At 41.0% G+C, this 16,253-nt stretch overlaps 2 protein-coding genes across 5 annotated transcripts in view; one reads left to right on the top strand and one right to left on the bottom strand.

Annotated features, from left to right (window-relative positions):
- The window catches only part of rnf13 (ring finger protein 13), a 31,860-nt gene extending 26,870 nt beyond the window's left edge, over nt 1–4,990 (top strand). For all 3 annotated transcript variants that reach the window (XM_034530348.1, XM_034530349.1, XM_034530350.1), the window contains 2 exons: nt 3,058–3,138; nt 3,634–4,990. In XM_034530348.1, the coding sequence (XP_034386239.1) occupies nt 3,058–3,138; nt 3,634–4,004 (452 nt within the window). In that variant the 3' untranslated portion in view covers nt 4,005–4,990. The remainder of the gene's footprint in view (nt 1–3,057; nt 3,139–3,633) is intronic.
- A 716-nt stretch (nt 4,991–5,706) lies between these two features.
- On the bottom strand, nt 5,707–13,405 carry LOC117729311 (profilin-2-like). 2 transcript variants are annotated; one of them, XM_034530278.1, is made up of 3 exons: nt 13,045–13,405; nt 10,247–10,439; nt 5,707–7,857 (listed from the first exon to the last, which is right to left on the bottom strand). In XM_034530278.1, exons 1-3 carry the CDS (start codon nt 13,171–13,173, stop codon nt 7,760–7,762), a joined length of 420 nt encoding a protein of 139 aa, XP_034386169.1. In that variant the 5' UTR covers nt 13,174–13,405; the 3' UTR covers nt 5,707–7,759. The 2 variants fall into 2 exon arrangements, with proteins under 2 accessions (XP_034386169.1, XP_034386168.1); XM_034530277.1 differs by having other exon boundaries at nt 5,707–7,471; nt 13,045–13,402.
- Nucleotides 13,406–16,253: the final 2,848 nt, after the last annotated feature.

The following is a 16,253-nucleotide window of genomic DNA, read 5'->3' as shown; positions in this document are numbered from 1 at the left end:
CCACTTGTCTGAAGCTGCAGTTCCTATAGTGGCCACCAGATGGTCGCTAACTTCCGATGTTGGACTACAAGAATACGTCATCCCTGCAGCACTCGATAGGAAGTATGTTTTTGCTCGGAGCTGCATTGAAGCTTGCTTGTTCCACCTCATTGAGTTTTCTGCAGTAACAGACAATTTCGCAGCAGTTGTTAAACCCAAATCCAATGAGTCACAACTTCCCATCTGAAACCAGTTACCAGCCTAAGGGAAAGGCTTCTTTTGTACAATCTATTATTTGGATAACATTGGTTTGTTTCAGAGGCAGGAGAGTTTATATATGCAACATGGTGTGATGATGTCTTTTCTGAGACTGTGAGGTCACCTCGGGGAGATTTAAACCAGCTGATCGGCCTCGGCTGCTGCCGTGCTGGCAGGATGCCTTTCTGCTGATGAGTGTCTGCCCACCATCTACCTTCTCTGGCAGAGCGTCGACTGGCAACTCGGCATCTATCAACTCTTCAAACACTTTGTCAGTCATGCTCTTATTGAGTTGTGGTCCTTTTTTCAAAGATGTATTGCTAATGCTGTTAAGCATGTATGAAAGTTATACTATTTATATTTACTCTACAGTTCTTATGTGGATTTGAGCCAGAGGTGGTGATGGTCGCCATTTGGATAATGTCAGACATCCATGTATGGAAATGGGAGTTCGCAGGCTGAAATTAATAGTAGCTTACACAAAGGGAGTCTGTATGGATGGTGCACAATGCCTTCATGAAAACTATGGTACCCGTGTAATTCACGCACAATACCAGTCTGAGCAGCAGCATAAGAACTGTTTAAATGTCCAAGATTATGTAATACCAGCTGCCACAGTTGTCAGCATACAGCGCCGCTCTGCCATTAACTTGACTTACGCTCTGGTTTTATTGCAGAGCCTTGCGTCATCCCCACTTAGGCTGAGGCCTGATGCTTGATAGCGATTTTTGGCCTTCTGGGTGGTGAGTTTTGCCACAAAATTGCGTTGGGCAGACGTTAAAGCCGGAAAAACACACACGCACGCACACAAATATACAGGGAACTTCAATCTGGCTGAGGAGACAAGGGGGATTGTTTGAAACCCTTCATTAGACTGAGAGGCTGGACTCTACCGCTGACCCCTGAACTCCAGTCTATGTCTAAGATGAGTCACACCACCCCTCTCCTCCACGGCTCTCCACTTCCAAACCATAGGCGGGGAGCTGAGCTCGCACATACACACACACACACTGAACAGAGAGAACAGAGCAGCTGCAGTGTCTCAGCCGTCTGTGTGTGTAAGGCATGTTGATGTCAGTACAGAGGAGCTCTCTCTGTCTCTTAGTTCACTGGCCTCAGTGCCAGTTGCCCTCGTCCGGTTGGCTCTCCGGTTGAACTGTGCACAAGCCTTTTTTCTTCTTTTTACTCCGTTATTCTGTCATCGTCCCGCACACTTTCGCTCTGCTCTGCACATTCACTGCTCATCCGAAGCTCAGTAGGACAGTGTGGCTCCTCTGAGACTCAGGAATGCTGGCCGGCTGGCAGATTAAGGAAAAACAGTGAGAAGAGCTGCAGTGGCTCGTGAGTCCTTTTAAGATCTGCTACTGGCCCCAAATGTACATGTGAGGGATTCCCAGCATCTGAAGTGTTCACATTGCCAAACATGATCTAGATTGTTTCCAATTGGCCTTGAAAAATATATATTTTACCACCCAACTTCAAAGCTGACTCGAAATAAAATATAAAACCCACAATATATATATATATATATTTTTTGTTGTATTTGCTTTATTCGCTCTAACAACTCTGGTAATAATAATTATTGGGATGCAGTTCTTCAATATCTTTTCTTGTTAGCATTGATCTTGACACGCGTACTACCTGTGAGACTCATGAAAGTGAATCTCAGCTGTGGGAAACGCCCACAGTTCTTTGATCAGCGGGACTGGTGGAATTAGTTCAGTGAGGAGAGATGAGCAGACCAGACTGTGAAATATGTTCTGCTGCAGAGTCCTGGGACAATTAACAATAAAAGGGAATGGTGGCCCAAACTACAACAGAAGAAAAAAAACAAGAAAAAACAGAATTGCCCTTTAATGTGTTTGAGTTCAGAAAGCCACTGAAGCTTTCCTCTCAGGAATTGCTGAACTGTTGCACTAACTGAGCTATTCTGAGTGTATACGGGATCCATGCCTGCACAATCGGCCGACTGTCCGGCACTGGCCGGGGAGAGGGCAAAAGAGAGGAAAAGATGGAGGCTTGCTGAGAATTGGGTCCCAAAAACAAAAAGGGCAAGTGTTAAAGTAATTCAAAGATTGTGGTGACGTTAGGGAGAGGAAGAAACGGAGCTAAAAGTGTGAAGAGGGAGCAGAGTTGAAAACACGAGTTGAAGTTGCTGACGCTCAGAGAGGGTGGGGGGTGGGGGGGGGGGGAGTCTGGTCGATATGACTCCATCCTTATACGGTCACATGCAGCCCTGGCACGAACACAGAGAGCCAAGTCGGGAAAACATGCTCATTTAGAGCTTACATAAACACGCCGGCCCACAGCTCCCTCCTTCCAGCCCGGGCAGCCAAGAGGAAGGGAAGGAAAATGAGAAGAACGCTGAGGAATTTGAAAAGGGAGTGTGTTGATACTTTTTTTTTTTTTTACTGCTCTAAAAAAACTTTGCACCTCCTGTAACGTCCAGAGAGGCAGTGCTGGCATTTTTGCAGTGTCAGGGACATATTCGGGAAAGTGACACCATTTACAGAATTCAAGGAAATTAGACTCATGAAGCAGCTGGAGTTCCCTCATTGCCTCATTACCTGAAGGACAATGAACGTCAGGAAAACACCACACTCACACCTAGTTTCCCAAACTAACCCTCCTTTTATGCATTATTTTTCATAACTGCATTGTTCCTAGTGGTTTTGAATGAGAATGCATTCATAGCTGTGATGCACTGGCCATGTCAGAGCTGTACAGGTGTCGGACAATAATGGCCACGAAGACATGAGTATTATCGATGTTCAGTTAAAAGCAGTCAGAAGATGAACGTGTCTCGTCTTTTCGACACAGGAGACAACTACGATGTGTGCGCCATCTGCCTGGACGAATATGAAGAAGGTGACAAACTCCGGGTCCTGCCATGTTCTCATGGTGAGTCTCAACACTCATAAAATGCAATCTCCTTATAAAATAAAGTACTTCCCCCCCACGACTCCTCATTCTCTGTATTACTTATATACGGACATTATAATCTCCCATAAAGTAGATGGCAAAACATTGTAATGTGATTATACTCTATATATCTTTATGGCAGCAGGGTGGTGTGTTTGGGGTTCACTCAAAGTAAACTACAGTGCTTATGTGTTATCATAATAAAGGAGCCGTGTGGCTCATTAATGTTGTTTCAACGCCAGGCTTTGACGACACAGGCAATATTTGTCAGTGGGATCATTTCATTTCATTTTTTTCTTTTCATTGGATTCATTGGCAATAAGAAAACTAACTATATATATATATATATATATAAACGTACTTCTCCTCTCGGTACAAGAGAGCGACCTCTTCAAGCTTAGACAGGTTGTTAAATCTCTTGTTGTTCGGAATATGAATAACCTTTTCTGCCGATTGTGTGTTCGCTGTCCACAGCCTACCACAGTAAGTGTGTGGACCCCTGGCTCACCAAAACCAAGAAGACGTGTCCGGTGTGCAAGCAGAAAGTGGTGCCCTCGCAGGGCGACTCCGACTCCGACTCGGAGGAGGGGGAGAGCGGTCCCGACGAGAACGAGGAGGTGTCGGAGAGCACCCCCCTTCTGCGCTCTCTGGCATCCACCAGCGCCCACTCGTTCGGCACCATGTCGGGGGCGTCGCGCTCGGAGCAAGACCAGGAATCCTCCGACTATGAGGACGACGAGCTGGACAGCAGCGACAGCGAGGACGAGGTCACCGTCGAGACCGTGGTGGTGCAGATGCAGCAGCCGTGCTCGGAAGGCCTGGAGCACGACCTGCCGCGAGCCTGACCTCCCTGCTCACCAAAGCCCTCCTAAACCTCTCGGCTGCAGACACTTTCGTTTGGGGGGGCGGGGGGGGTCCACGAAACGGTTTGATCTTTTCTGTCACTGCTTACAAGACATTGTAATGTATCCGCCCTATGAGTTCAATTACAGATCTTGATTTTTTTTTTTACATGATTACTGATAACGGGCTGATTTTCCAACCGTGTGACAGGAAGTCGGTGGCTTATCGTAGGGGCCGTTTGGCAGATTTGACAGACCTGGTTACACTGATGTACAGTAGACTTTTATACTGTACTTAATGTAAAAGATGATGCACAAATGAGTGGGAAAAGTCCCAGACATGCAAGCGCACGCTTATTTAGTTAAAGTGTATATAAAAATTATAAATCACAATAAGTTCCAACTTTGATTATCTCCTCCAGGTTTCAGATGACGGGAAGGTTTCATTATTGTACATGTTCACATTACACCGCTATGCAGCATCCTTTTTGTCAAAGATGTAACTAACATTCAGCAAATATAGAAACATTTAAAGCCACAGCAATGTTTTTTGCCTCTCGTATGAAGGATCCCAGGGGCTCCTGTTTGTATTTTGTGCCACGGTTTATCTGTTACAGTGATTCACACTAAGAGCAACTGAAGCGAGCCAGTCTGAGAACGCGTTGGAAGCAGGATGTGCTCTTGTGATGTCACACGCTGCCCGTGGTGAACTTCTTCCGGCTGCTCCAGACCTCGATCCCTCCATTTAACACAAGCAGTTATTTGTTGATAGGCCTTGTAATGCACATCTAACTGACCATATCTCCTTTTAATAAAGTTTATAGTAAATATGCTGCTTTTTTCTTTTCATAATGTAGCTTGATTGATTGTTCATGAACAAATTGCCTTTTCAGTTGATGTATTGTCTTGTTAGTGTTTTCCTGCTCATGTATGTCTGTTCGCAATACAAATTTACTTCAATAAAAGGAAAATGACACTTGACAAGGAAACTTTATGGTCAAGAATTATACTTTACTGTTTTCATGACGATTTAATGTAGCCAATCCATTCATCCTTCTACCCAGTGTTTGCGTCAACGGCGCCAGTTGGCTGTAGATTGGCACATGTACAGCTGCAGTTTATTAACATGTAGGCCAAACCTTCAGTAACAAGCCAATCCGATACAATCAGCCCGTTTTAAGTGTGGCATGGCTCATTAGGAAGTGGAAATTATGGGACTTCCACAGATGTCACCACTTCGTCCGTTAAGTGCAAATTCAAGGTCATTTGAGACATCCTGGAGCTTTTGGTCATGGATTTGTAATGTTCAAATTAACTTATCCATGCCCCCTTTAAATGGGAGTTTCAAACCTCCATCTGAGGATAAATGTTTCAGATCAGCTAAAAAGTCCCTCAGGTTGAGACGTTAACTCTTTATGGTCAAAAACACATTTGGGACCTCAATTTATTAACGCCTGAACAAAGTTTAGATTAGAGTTCCAGGGTTTACTCTGCAAAGTCCTGCCAACACTTGTTAATCCTGTTCTTCTGAGACGTCTGCTAACTGCCGCTCAAAATCGAGGCGTTAACATTGTCTTAAATTTGACACGGCCTAAACCTCAACTCCCTTTGTGACCCGTTTGAGTATTTGTGACTGAAGCTGCATATGTAATGTCTATTACACGCAAAACAAAAACATTCAGTATGAAAAGACAGCAAACATTTATCTGGTTGGAATAAATTTATTTGATCTGTCTGTAAACAAGGTGATAAATCAATTATGGCATTTCTTGGTTTTATGCATATGAAATCAGATGCATTAAAGAAGAAAAAAAAGTGGTGAAGAAAAAGGAAATGAACAAATTAGCAAACAGGACTTTTTGTTATGAGTACATATCCCACAAGGCCTAAACAGTGGAGCTGAAGCTAAAAGAAAAAGAAAAAAGTGCCAATGAAATGAATTGGTGGACAGTGGGTAAAATCCATCTTACAATAGCAACAGATCTCGATTATGGCACAGGATACACAGGTTCTGCAGTTAAGTTTCAAGACAACCAGAAGCGTCTTTGTTCCAACCAATCCCATCTCCCATTGAGTGTCATTTCTACTTTTGAAAGGTATTTTGTCAGTTGGACGTTAGTTAGCCGTACTGACCGCTGACAGACCGTGTGATACCCCAGAGCTCAGCTGACGAGTAAAAGGCCATTTATTCCACAGTTTTGTAGTTGTCAACAAAGCATGGGGTTTGTACAAATGCAGTTTGTTTTCTAAACAAGACAAACAAAACAAGAATTTTCTTCATATACTCCCACCCTTACCTCCCCTGTAGCTTCATATTTTTAACCATGATAAGTGTTACTATCTCGTGTTTCCTTCATCAGGAAAAGGTTAGCAGTCATCCTTCACATGATTTAGAGCAATCGTATAAACACCCGAGCTTCGACTACACTTGGTCCTATAAAAAAAAAGAAAGAAAAAAAACATTCTAACTGGACACGCTCCAGATGGTATATGCTGGGAAATATACGATCCAAAAATGGCAGCCTTTCAAAAAAAAGAAAATATATATTACAGGAGCTGGCAAACAAAACTGTATCAAGTGCCTGAGCCATGGTTGCTGTGGAATGTCCATGGGGTTCCCGTGTAGTTGGGGAGGAGAGGCAACCAGCATTTAGACACCAACGCTCGCAAATCTGGCTCATGATAAGTCAACTGAGCCACCCCCCCTCCCAGACATATTCAGGACAGAGCAGTGGATCTGAAAGGAGGGACTGGTTGGTTGATGTGAAGTGTTTGATGAAGATGAGTCTTCTGCCAGGTTTGTAGTGTTGCCTGCTTTGAGCAAACAGGATGAGGAAACAGGAAAAGGGGCAGAACTAAACATTTTTGGCAGGGAGTTTGGGGGGGGGGGGGGGCAGTGGTGGTGAAAGGGGAAACAGCAGTAGACCGACATACGCAGTCTCCTCTTCCACACATGAAGGAAATTAAAACAGGAAGACATGACGAGCTTGGTTACCGCTCAAGTGCTTAAGTCATCGGCTTCTAGGGGAGGAGTGTGTATGATCGGGTTTGGGAGAGATTAAGTAATGGGCACAGTGACAGAAAAGAAAGAAATTCCTACCTCAAATTGACAGTAAAGCTTTTGACTGTTTTGCCAGATTTTTTTTAGCTGGAAAATATTGTCATACATCCTCTTAGCAACATGCTTATTTGCTATGGATCAACTTGTAGTGCTTAAGAGTACAGGAAGAGGGTAACAAAATATGGGATAACAAATGGGGAGGCGAGAAGGCAGAAAAATAAAGAAAAGAGAAACTACCAACTGGGACTGAAGTAGTGTGAAATGCAACAGGGTGGTAAGGGCGAGCTGTTAGGTGGCTGGTACAGGCTGCTTTAGTATCCGGACCTCCTCAGGTACTCAGCCATATGATATGCTTTCTTGTTGAGCTGCCCTCCATGGATACCTTCCTTCCCCATGACAAAAACCATTGCTGGAGTACACAAAAGGAAAAAACAAAATAAATGAACAGACATGTGATAGCAGGACTGGAAAAGAATATACTTTTTTTTTTGCCACCCTGCTATATGTGGGGCTACATAATTGAGAACAGAGTCTGAACCTTGCGCTTTGTTAGAAATGCTCTGTTTGGGTGGAAACATGACTCGACAGTAATTAGTTTAGTTTTTTGTGGTTTTTAAAGTTTTGTTTGTTTTTATGTTATTTTTCTTTTTGTTTCTTTCTCCGTCAACTACACCACATAAGCTACGTCAAAACTAAACTAAAACCCTGAATCCCTCAAGTATTTTGCCATCGAGTATGCCTTCTTATTCAATCCGCCTCCATGGACCCCTTCTTTGCCCATTACCAAGACCATGACTGAAAGAAAAGAGACAGAGGGGACATTTAGAGAAGGTGCGGAGATCACACAAGTGAAAAGAGCCAAAAGCAGCAGGCGGACAGACAGCTACAGAGCAGGAAAAACACACAAAAACCACAGCAGTGCTTTGGTCTGAAAACGGCATCGAGCCTAAACTTTCATTTTCGTATATCAGTGCTGCTGGTGGTGAAACAAGACATGACCATTGGGAAGACAGGGCGAGTACAGCGGGAGCAAGCACGTAAAGGGAGCATGCAAAGCGGTTTGTCAGTCTGCAACCTTGTGATGGCAAAGTAATCAAGCAGAGTTGTAGTTTGTGTTTCATTTTAGCATCTACCAACTTCCACCAAGATTGAAAGCAATGTTTGATATGTCATCAACTAATTATTAAAAGGAAGCTAATTTTCCACATCTATGGGGCCTTACATTGAGGCTCAGTCTTGGACTGGAGCCAAACTACTAATTTAGTTGTGCTACAACATACATTAACATAAAGTCACGTGTAGATGAGCAAGATTGTCACCCATTTTTTATAAATGCTTTAATCTAACATGTATTGATTTAAAGTCATTACTCTGAAAAATGCATTTCTCAAATTCTGTTCCATTTGATCAAATCCAGATTACTTTACAAACAAAATCTTCTGAAAGAGCAGATAGCAATGCCAGATGAAAAAACTATACATTCATCCGTTTGTTTGGACATCCATCTATGACAGTAAGTCCCAGCCATAGTTTACACAGCTGTTGAGTACATTTAAGTTTACTCATCCAAATGGTTGCCAAATCAGTTTCTTGCCCATTTTAGACACACGCAACCAGGTATTAGGTTTAGGTGTGTAACTAACTAGCTTTGTGTTCTTCTCTCCAACTGTACCTTTTAGTTTATTGCACTCCACATAGGAGACTAGTCTTGGTTTCATTTGAAATAACACACAATGCAGCAGCAAAGACGAGGAAAGTGAAGGTCCTACTGGATGCTAACAACCATGGCGTATGCGGCACACATGCAGATAGCTTGTGGAACCTCTCCTCAATACATGTAAGAGCTCTGAATAAGTCTTTTACCAGGAATAGAGTGGAAGCATGTGAGCAGAGGAACAGATTCATACTTTAGGGTAGAGAGTGTTAACCAGGAAAGAGGAAGATGCATGCAATTAAGAGTATTTTGGAAATCCTGGCCCAGTGAGTGGAGAATTGGAACCAGCTGTAGTCTCACCTTTAAGTTTTAGTAGTGTCTTGGAAAAAAGGGGGGAGGACAGGGCATTGGGGCCCATACAGGCAATATGAAAACTTGCATAACTCAGGCAAGCCCCTATAAAAGAGACTTCACTTTGCATCACAGAAATTGGTAAGAATTTAGGTATTGATCGTAGAAGCTAAAGCATGGTTGCCGCTAAAATGTCCATTTTGACAGCTAAGAGCATTGAAAGTTCTTTAAAATCCGTTTTATAATAAATGTAGGCATTTGTGGTTTAAATTTTGTTGCACTGTTTATGAGACAGAATTTTAAAAAAATTATATATATATATATATATATATATATATATATATATCATTTTTGTAAATTTAAATAAATTAACTGTGAATGAATCAGCAGAGATCTCAGAGTGAGTCGTGACATTTGATGTTATGTATTTTATAATTATGCAGAGTAGATCACATGCCAGCTTCACTGCTCTTCTGGTTGACAAGTATCTAGCTTATCAAAGATACAGCCAACAGATACATTTTCAATGTATGACGGAGAAAAATTGATGTTGAAGTTTAAGGCTGAGCATTACCCAAATATGAACTTTTCATCTACTTTAAATGGCGCAACTTTTTCCAGATCTTGTCTTAATGCATGGTAGTTCAGTGAAAATCTAGACTAATAGAATTAATTAATAACAGGCGCACGGAAACATTAAATCTCTAGACAATTTGTATACAAGCTAGATACCGAAGAGGGGAACATGTGAGAAACATGTTATCAATTATTTAGGACTTTTTAATTAGCTCATCTTTAAGATGTCTAGTCTTCCTTAAGCCAACAAAATATATATCATTCAAATTATAAACGGCAATACAGCTATAATTGGCAATACCATTGGCATGTAAGACAGACAGTCTTCTACCAAGACCCTTTTGATATGAATCTGCCCCTTATCTCTAACTAAGAGGTACAGGTTACATTTAGCTGAGATGCAGTTGATCATAGTAAAATGGCATCTAAAAAGGCAACATCTAGTAATTTACATACATTCAATATATATTGAGGAAAGGCATATTCAAGATATAGCGCACATGCATAGACAACATAAGTTTATAAATGTAATGGCACTATGTCAAAGCAGGTTACGCAGTCTCTGTAGCACTACCAAACTGTAAAACTGAACGTGGTGCTCACCTTTGGTGGCTTTGCCTAGAGAAATGTTGTATGTGGGCTCTCCTCCTGAACTCTTTGTCCGGATGTCCATTGTCCAGTCGTTCTCAGTATGGAGGCTGTCTCTGATTACGGAGCACTTTTTATTGCCTAAGGTTATCCCACAGGTGAAGAATCCCATGCGGTCTTTTCCTGTCAACACGTCAATTTCTTCAGGCTAGGGGGAGAAAACAAGAAGTCAGTTTTTTTTTTTTTAAAAGGGACTTTATTTTATTAATTTGTGGATTATACCAATTATGCTGCCTCTTCTATTAGCTCCTCATTCTCCTCTACAATGCCTAGTGGTGCCAGTATTGGACCCACCTGAGTCATGGCATAATTTTAGTATATATATATATATATATATATATATATATATATATATATATATATATATATATATATTAATGACATTTCAAAGATTTTTAAATTGAGATTTGTTCAAAACTTTACACTGTTAACAAAACTTCCCCTGGAGCCCTCCAGTGTGGCTTTAAGACATAACAAGGTTTAATAAACCATTCTGAAAAGATGTACATGTTGGATTCAAATTCAGAAAATGAGCATTGTGAGGACTGAATGATTTTGATATCTTTGGCACAAAAGTCTACAAATATATTCTAGGGAATATTATGCTTCCCTTGATTTGAGATTGTAGGCATCTGAAGATTTCCTATATCCCAGCCGAATGAATATGAAATACAATGCAACCTTTCTCTCCCTCCTTGCACTAAATGGTTGCAATTTTGGTAATCTAGCAATTAAAGCATGTCCTAATGCTGCATGCACCCCTTTCCAGTGCAGCAGCTAAATGTCTACATTGAAACCAGAACATCACCTTAGAAATGCAAATCTAAATATATAATCATTGATGATGTACAAAATATTCAGAAAAAACCTCAAGTCTCTATTTTCCAAGAAAAGGGGCTTTACGACAGCCATCAACTAATTTACCCAAATTGATACATACAATTACATAATTGTGCAATAAGAAATCAAAATTATATTTTAACAGCATGTCAAGCTAAATATAAAAAGCTACAGTTTTTTTTAACTGGTGTATTGGTCAGGAGAATAGTTGGTACCAAGTAATGAGGATATCCAGCCCGCCAGATGATCAGTTTAAAAAAAACTGTTAACTCCAATATACTATAGTTGGCATATCCTGAAATCTCAGACACCCATTCCAGCTGCCAACATAAAGCTGAAAAATGCACATCTATTAATATTCTACTTTTGAGACCACCACTGCTTACATGTGCAAACAATAATCATATTTGACCGCATTGTAGTTTTATAAACATGTTTTTTTCCAACCAAGCAGAAAAGGCGTCGCCCCTTAACTCCAGAAGTGCACAGTCATGGCACACAGGAAATCCTTGAGGAAAAAACAAGAACCTCAAAAGGATTTCTGCTAACGTTAGCATAGCTGCTAGCGACATGCAAGGGCCCGGTCAGTCAATTAGTTAGTCACTGCCTTTCTGTTTAATGCTCTGGTCCAGAAAACTAAACAGCTGTTTTATCGATTATTGGCTAGATTTCTGCTTTAGCCGATTGTGTTTAGCCGGTCTCGAGACTGGAAAGAAAAAAAATGTCTAACGCTGACGCAAGCTGGTAAGCAGACTCTGCCTTAATGTTAACAAAGTTCACATGAACAAGGAAAAACGACGATGTCAATTGTTTTTATTATCAGAGTTGTTCAAAAAGGACAACACTACAATGTGTCGGCAGCTCGAGCAGACACTAGAGCAGCGGCACAAGTTCACAGGTCACTTGTGTGTAGCATGTGCTGACATTTCATAGTCAACGTGCTCGTTAAAATTACGTTGTTTTTTAAAATTCACATTCACACAAATTATCCCTTATTTAATAGACAAAATGGAGGCTCGGGGAAAGCGGCCAAGACTATTGTTGAGCAAACGTTTATTTTCACAAAGTTACATGTTGCAGTACAATCGGGTCTATGTGCAGCGATTTAAAGCCATAGAAATCGGCCCTGGGAAATGTGGACCACCTCTACCCGATTGTTCACCGAGAAAGAGCGATGTCGGTCCATTTCCATGAACAAAATGAATGAGTACATCCGCCATCTTGGAAAATAAGGGGCGGCAGCGGCGTTGTGATTCACAGAAGCCGAATGGGTGAAAACGAGAGAGAGCGCATGTGAGCGCTGCTAACGTTGCGCTAGTAGCGTTAGCCGGTAATGACCGGCCTGATTGTAAGCTAATCGTGAGCTGTAGTTAGCTGATTAACGTTGACGTTACACTGCTCGGCAACGCCATTGGTAGACTGTTGCAAGCTTAAGACAGACATCACTATGAAGCACAACATGACACACACATCTAAATGTATAATGGTCTGGAAAAAGAAAAAACAGGTGTGCTTTGTCCGACTCGCTCATCTTATCGGACCGGCATCACAGGCAAACACGGCTAGTTTAAGCTAACAGTAGCTAGCGCGTTAGCCCCATTAGCTCGAGTTCGCGACACTGGCTATCTACGGGTGATTTCTAAAAACAAAATTATGTTAACATTGAGACCACAGCGTGCGATTTAATTGACCGTGAAACGGGTAAAACGACTACAACGGGTGGTGGGTTGAAAAGCAACGGTACATACGTGCCAATGCAGCTTGATTGTGACCAACGGGTACCATGTGTACCAACCACACACCGCTCGTCTTATCCCCATTTAACGAGGCCTTGCTATGCAGACAAACGCACCGGCGTGGAAAATGTACTTTTCCCTCCCGTGTCACCATTGATACGGACAGAGAATACTAACCGTCATGTTGGCAAAAGTGCCTCCGACAAACGATGCCCAGACGTATTTGGCGTCCGTGTACCCAACAATGGCCGCGTCCTGGCAGTTGCCATCAGCCATCAGGCTGTCCACGTACGTTTGCCAGGACATGTTTGTGAGATTAGTTCAAAGATGGACAAATACGGAGGGTCACAGGCGTCTCTTGAGCGACGAAGAAGCAGTGATGAAGCTGTAATTATCAGTGGTTTAACGAGCCTCCAGCTAGCAGAACCCCCCCGACTCCGTCACGTCTCCGCTTTCTTCTGGTCTAAGCAACGAAGAAAAGCCGCTGCATTTGGAAAGGCGCTTGGGTGTAGTCCTCACTAAATCACTCCGCTTGGGTTGTTGTTCGCCCTACTGCCTCATTGCATAATATAGCGCGCAGCGGATGAATATATCGTGTCACAAAAAGCTAGACAGACTATTTTTTTCTCCAATACGTGAGATATTTGTTACAGCTTGCCATTGTTTTTATTGTTTTGAGTCGTGAACCAGTTACACATTTACACAGATTTAAATCTGCACATTAGAATTAAGTCATAGTTTCAGGCTAATGTAAATCTCTGAGATTTACAAGTTATATGGATTTTGATACACATTAGTTTTTACTGATGTTGATCACTGAAGCCACTGGTACTTTCCACTATTTTCATGTCACAGTTTGGTTTTATCCAGCTCTTGATTTTAAGATCCATGTAATAGCTACAGCTATAGGCAAATTTGCACATGGACACAATCAGCAGTTCTGCAGTCATTTTGCACTGAAAGACAGGAAAATACTCTCAAAAGGCCATTAGTTCATCACAGAATAAAACACAGAGTAGCAAACTCATTATGCTGATGATCAATTTTGGATCGCCAATAAACATGGCTTAAATATCTAAGGACAATAGGAGATATCATGCTGTAACTCGCTTACAGGATCAAGATTTTAGATCCCTGAAAGAATAATAATAATAATACATGTGATTTATATTGTGCTTTTCAAAATACTCAAAGACATTTGGCCATCATAAAAGAGCTATACAATAAAGACATAGAAGACACAATCACACATTGAAAGCAGTTCTGATGAGGTGGGTTTTGATTTGAGATTTGAATGAAAAACGTTCTGGGAGACTCTTCGAGGCTGCCATTTTTAGCGCTGTATTAGAGAGAGAAGCTGTACTTCCATATATGTGTGTACGTTTACATTTTAATCGGAGCTTTCAATCCAGAATGTCTGCCAGTGGTTAAGCAACAGGGATGTTGTGTGGTTCCATTCACCATTTTCTTTGTGACCATGTTAGTCTAGGATACATCTTCATAATGTAAAATCTGTGTGTGTACTACACCAAGTATCACTAAATTGGTGAATAATTGTGGGATATGGCCTTTTTTAGGAGCAAATTGTTTGTACGAAAATACGTTTGGTGTTGTTCACACTGTTAGTTGTTAACCTTATTCAAAATCCTATATTTTAATGCTATTTAGTTTTTGCTTTTTTGAGCTCACATAAAATGAACAAAACAGAAACCAGCACATCACTTTCAGTAGCTACACTGAGACATGAAACAAGTGTGAAAACATAAAACAATAACACCTTTAAATAACAATATACTCTATCTCCTCTCATCTGTGTGCATATTTGTGAAAGTAGCAGAACACAAAGACAGAAAGTAAACCTTGCAAATTTGAACTGAAAAGAAAGACTGAAATGTTTAATAGTTTAGCTTTTACATCTGGCAATGCTGCACCACTGCTGCATTGTTGTCTGTGAGGTATTAAAAAGCTGTTTCACCATTCGTCGTACAAGTTTACACCGGGAGCCACTTCTATTGAACAGGTGTGCTCGTGCAAAGCACTTTGTTCAAATCAACCACAGTTAAGGAGTGAATGGACAGCATTAATCAGCGACTTTCATTGCTCAGATAGATAAACCTGACTCTTAATTGCATGACGCTCGCTCAATGAATGACATCAAATCCATCATTTACAAATAGACTAATGTAAAAATAAATGTAAGTGAGAAAGTAGACAACTAGTGAGAAGACTTAACGCCACAGAGCTCAGTTCACATTTCACAGATATACTGCAGGGGTTATGCTTGTTAGTTATTTACATGGAACACATACACAGCTTCCTTCATCAGTCTTTTTGAAGCCCGACATCATGTGACAGTTTTTATCTTTATATAGAAACTTCTAGTGAATTCTCTCTCGTCTCTCCCTCCCTGGGAAGACTGAGTGCAGAAAAAAAGTTATTAATTGACCAATCAGAAAGAAGTGAGCGGGACTTGTCAGCCACACCCATATCCTATTCTCTCATTGGATGTTGTCAGTTTCCATGGCCACATCTGTTTTGTACTTCTGCTCCATCAAAATAGTATCACTCAGGCTGCACATGAGTCATGGAGATACAGAAAGGATTTATTTGCTTTAGCAAAGGCTTGGTTTTGAGCAAGGCCATTAGCATCGTGTGTTGTCATCATAACAACTGGATAACACAGATAGACAAGAGCAAGTAGAAAATCCGTTTTTCCTGCAGGATGTCTCAAATGTTTTTTTCTTCTTTTTTTCAATACATGGTGTCCATATTTTTCCGTGCATAGAAGTTTGAGCATATGATTTCAATGCACTAAGTGATACAAACAAACCTTGTGTTCAAGAGAATCGATCATTATAGTTTTTGGCTACACATTCAGTACACTTAAATAACACACGTCACTTTAACTTAAACACTACATACACTTTATAATTGCACTTTATCTTACACTGTACATTTTACATTTGACATTTTATTATATGTCTCGTCTGCACTTTGTTGATTGTTTATTTGTTGTCTACTGTTATTGCTTGTTGTTGCTTGTTCTGTCTGATGTCCTATGTTGCACCACCCACCATGCTAAGTTCCTTGTAGGTGTAAACCTACTTGGTTATTAAAAGTTTCTGATTCTGATTCTGATTCTGATTCTATCAATATCTTAATAATTAATCCATGGTTTGGGCATTTGTATACATTTTTGGACAGATATAAAAAAAGATATAGAAAATCCAAAGATTTATCCCTTATCGTTTCAAATATTGTAATTTTAGAAGAAAAAAATAAGAAAGATATCTGTAGAATCCTGTGATATCTCAGCGACAAGGACAATGTAAGGCCTTTGCCAGTGAATGTGTATGTAGATGCTTGTAAAACCCTCCTCCCTAGTT

The sequence above is a fragment of the Cyclopterus lumpus genome, chromosome 4 (assembly GCF_009769545.1).
Source record: "Cyclopterus lumpus isolate fCycLum1 chromosome 4, fCycLum1.pri, whole genome shotgun sequence".
Classification (NCBI taxonomy): Eukaryota; Metazoa; Chordata; class Actinopteri; order Perciformes; family Cyclopteridae; genus Cyclopterus; species Cyclopterus lumpus.
The sequence above is the reverse complement of the archived record's forward strand: the minus strand, read 5'-3'. Positions and strand labels throughout refer to the sequence as shown.

Excerpts from the sequence above, each read along its gene's own strand:
- LOC117729311 (XM_034530278.1), bottom strand. The coding sequence starts at position 13,173 with ATGTCCTGGCAAACGTACGTGGACAGCCTGATGGCTGATGGCAACTGC. Across the intron at positions 10,440-13,044 it reads GCACTTTTGCCAACATGACG|CCTGAAGAAATTGACGTGTT; the intron begins GTTAGTATTCTC and ends TTCTCCCCCTAG. Across the intron at positions 7,858-10,246 it reads TCTAGGCAAAGCCACCAAAG|TCATGGTCTTGGTAATGGGC; the intron begins GTGAGCACCACG and ends CTTTTCTTTCAG.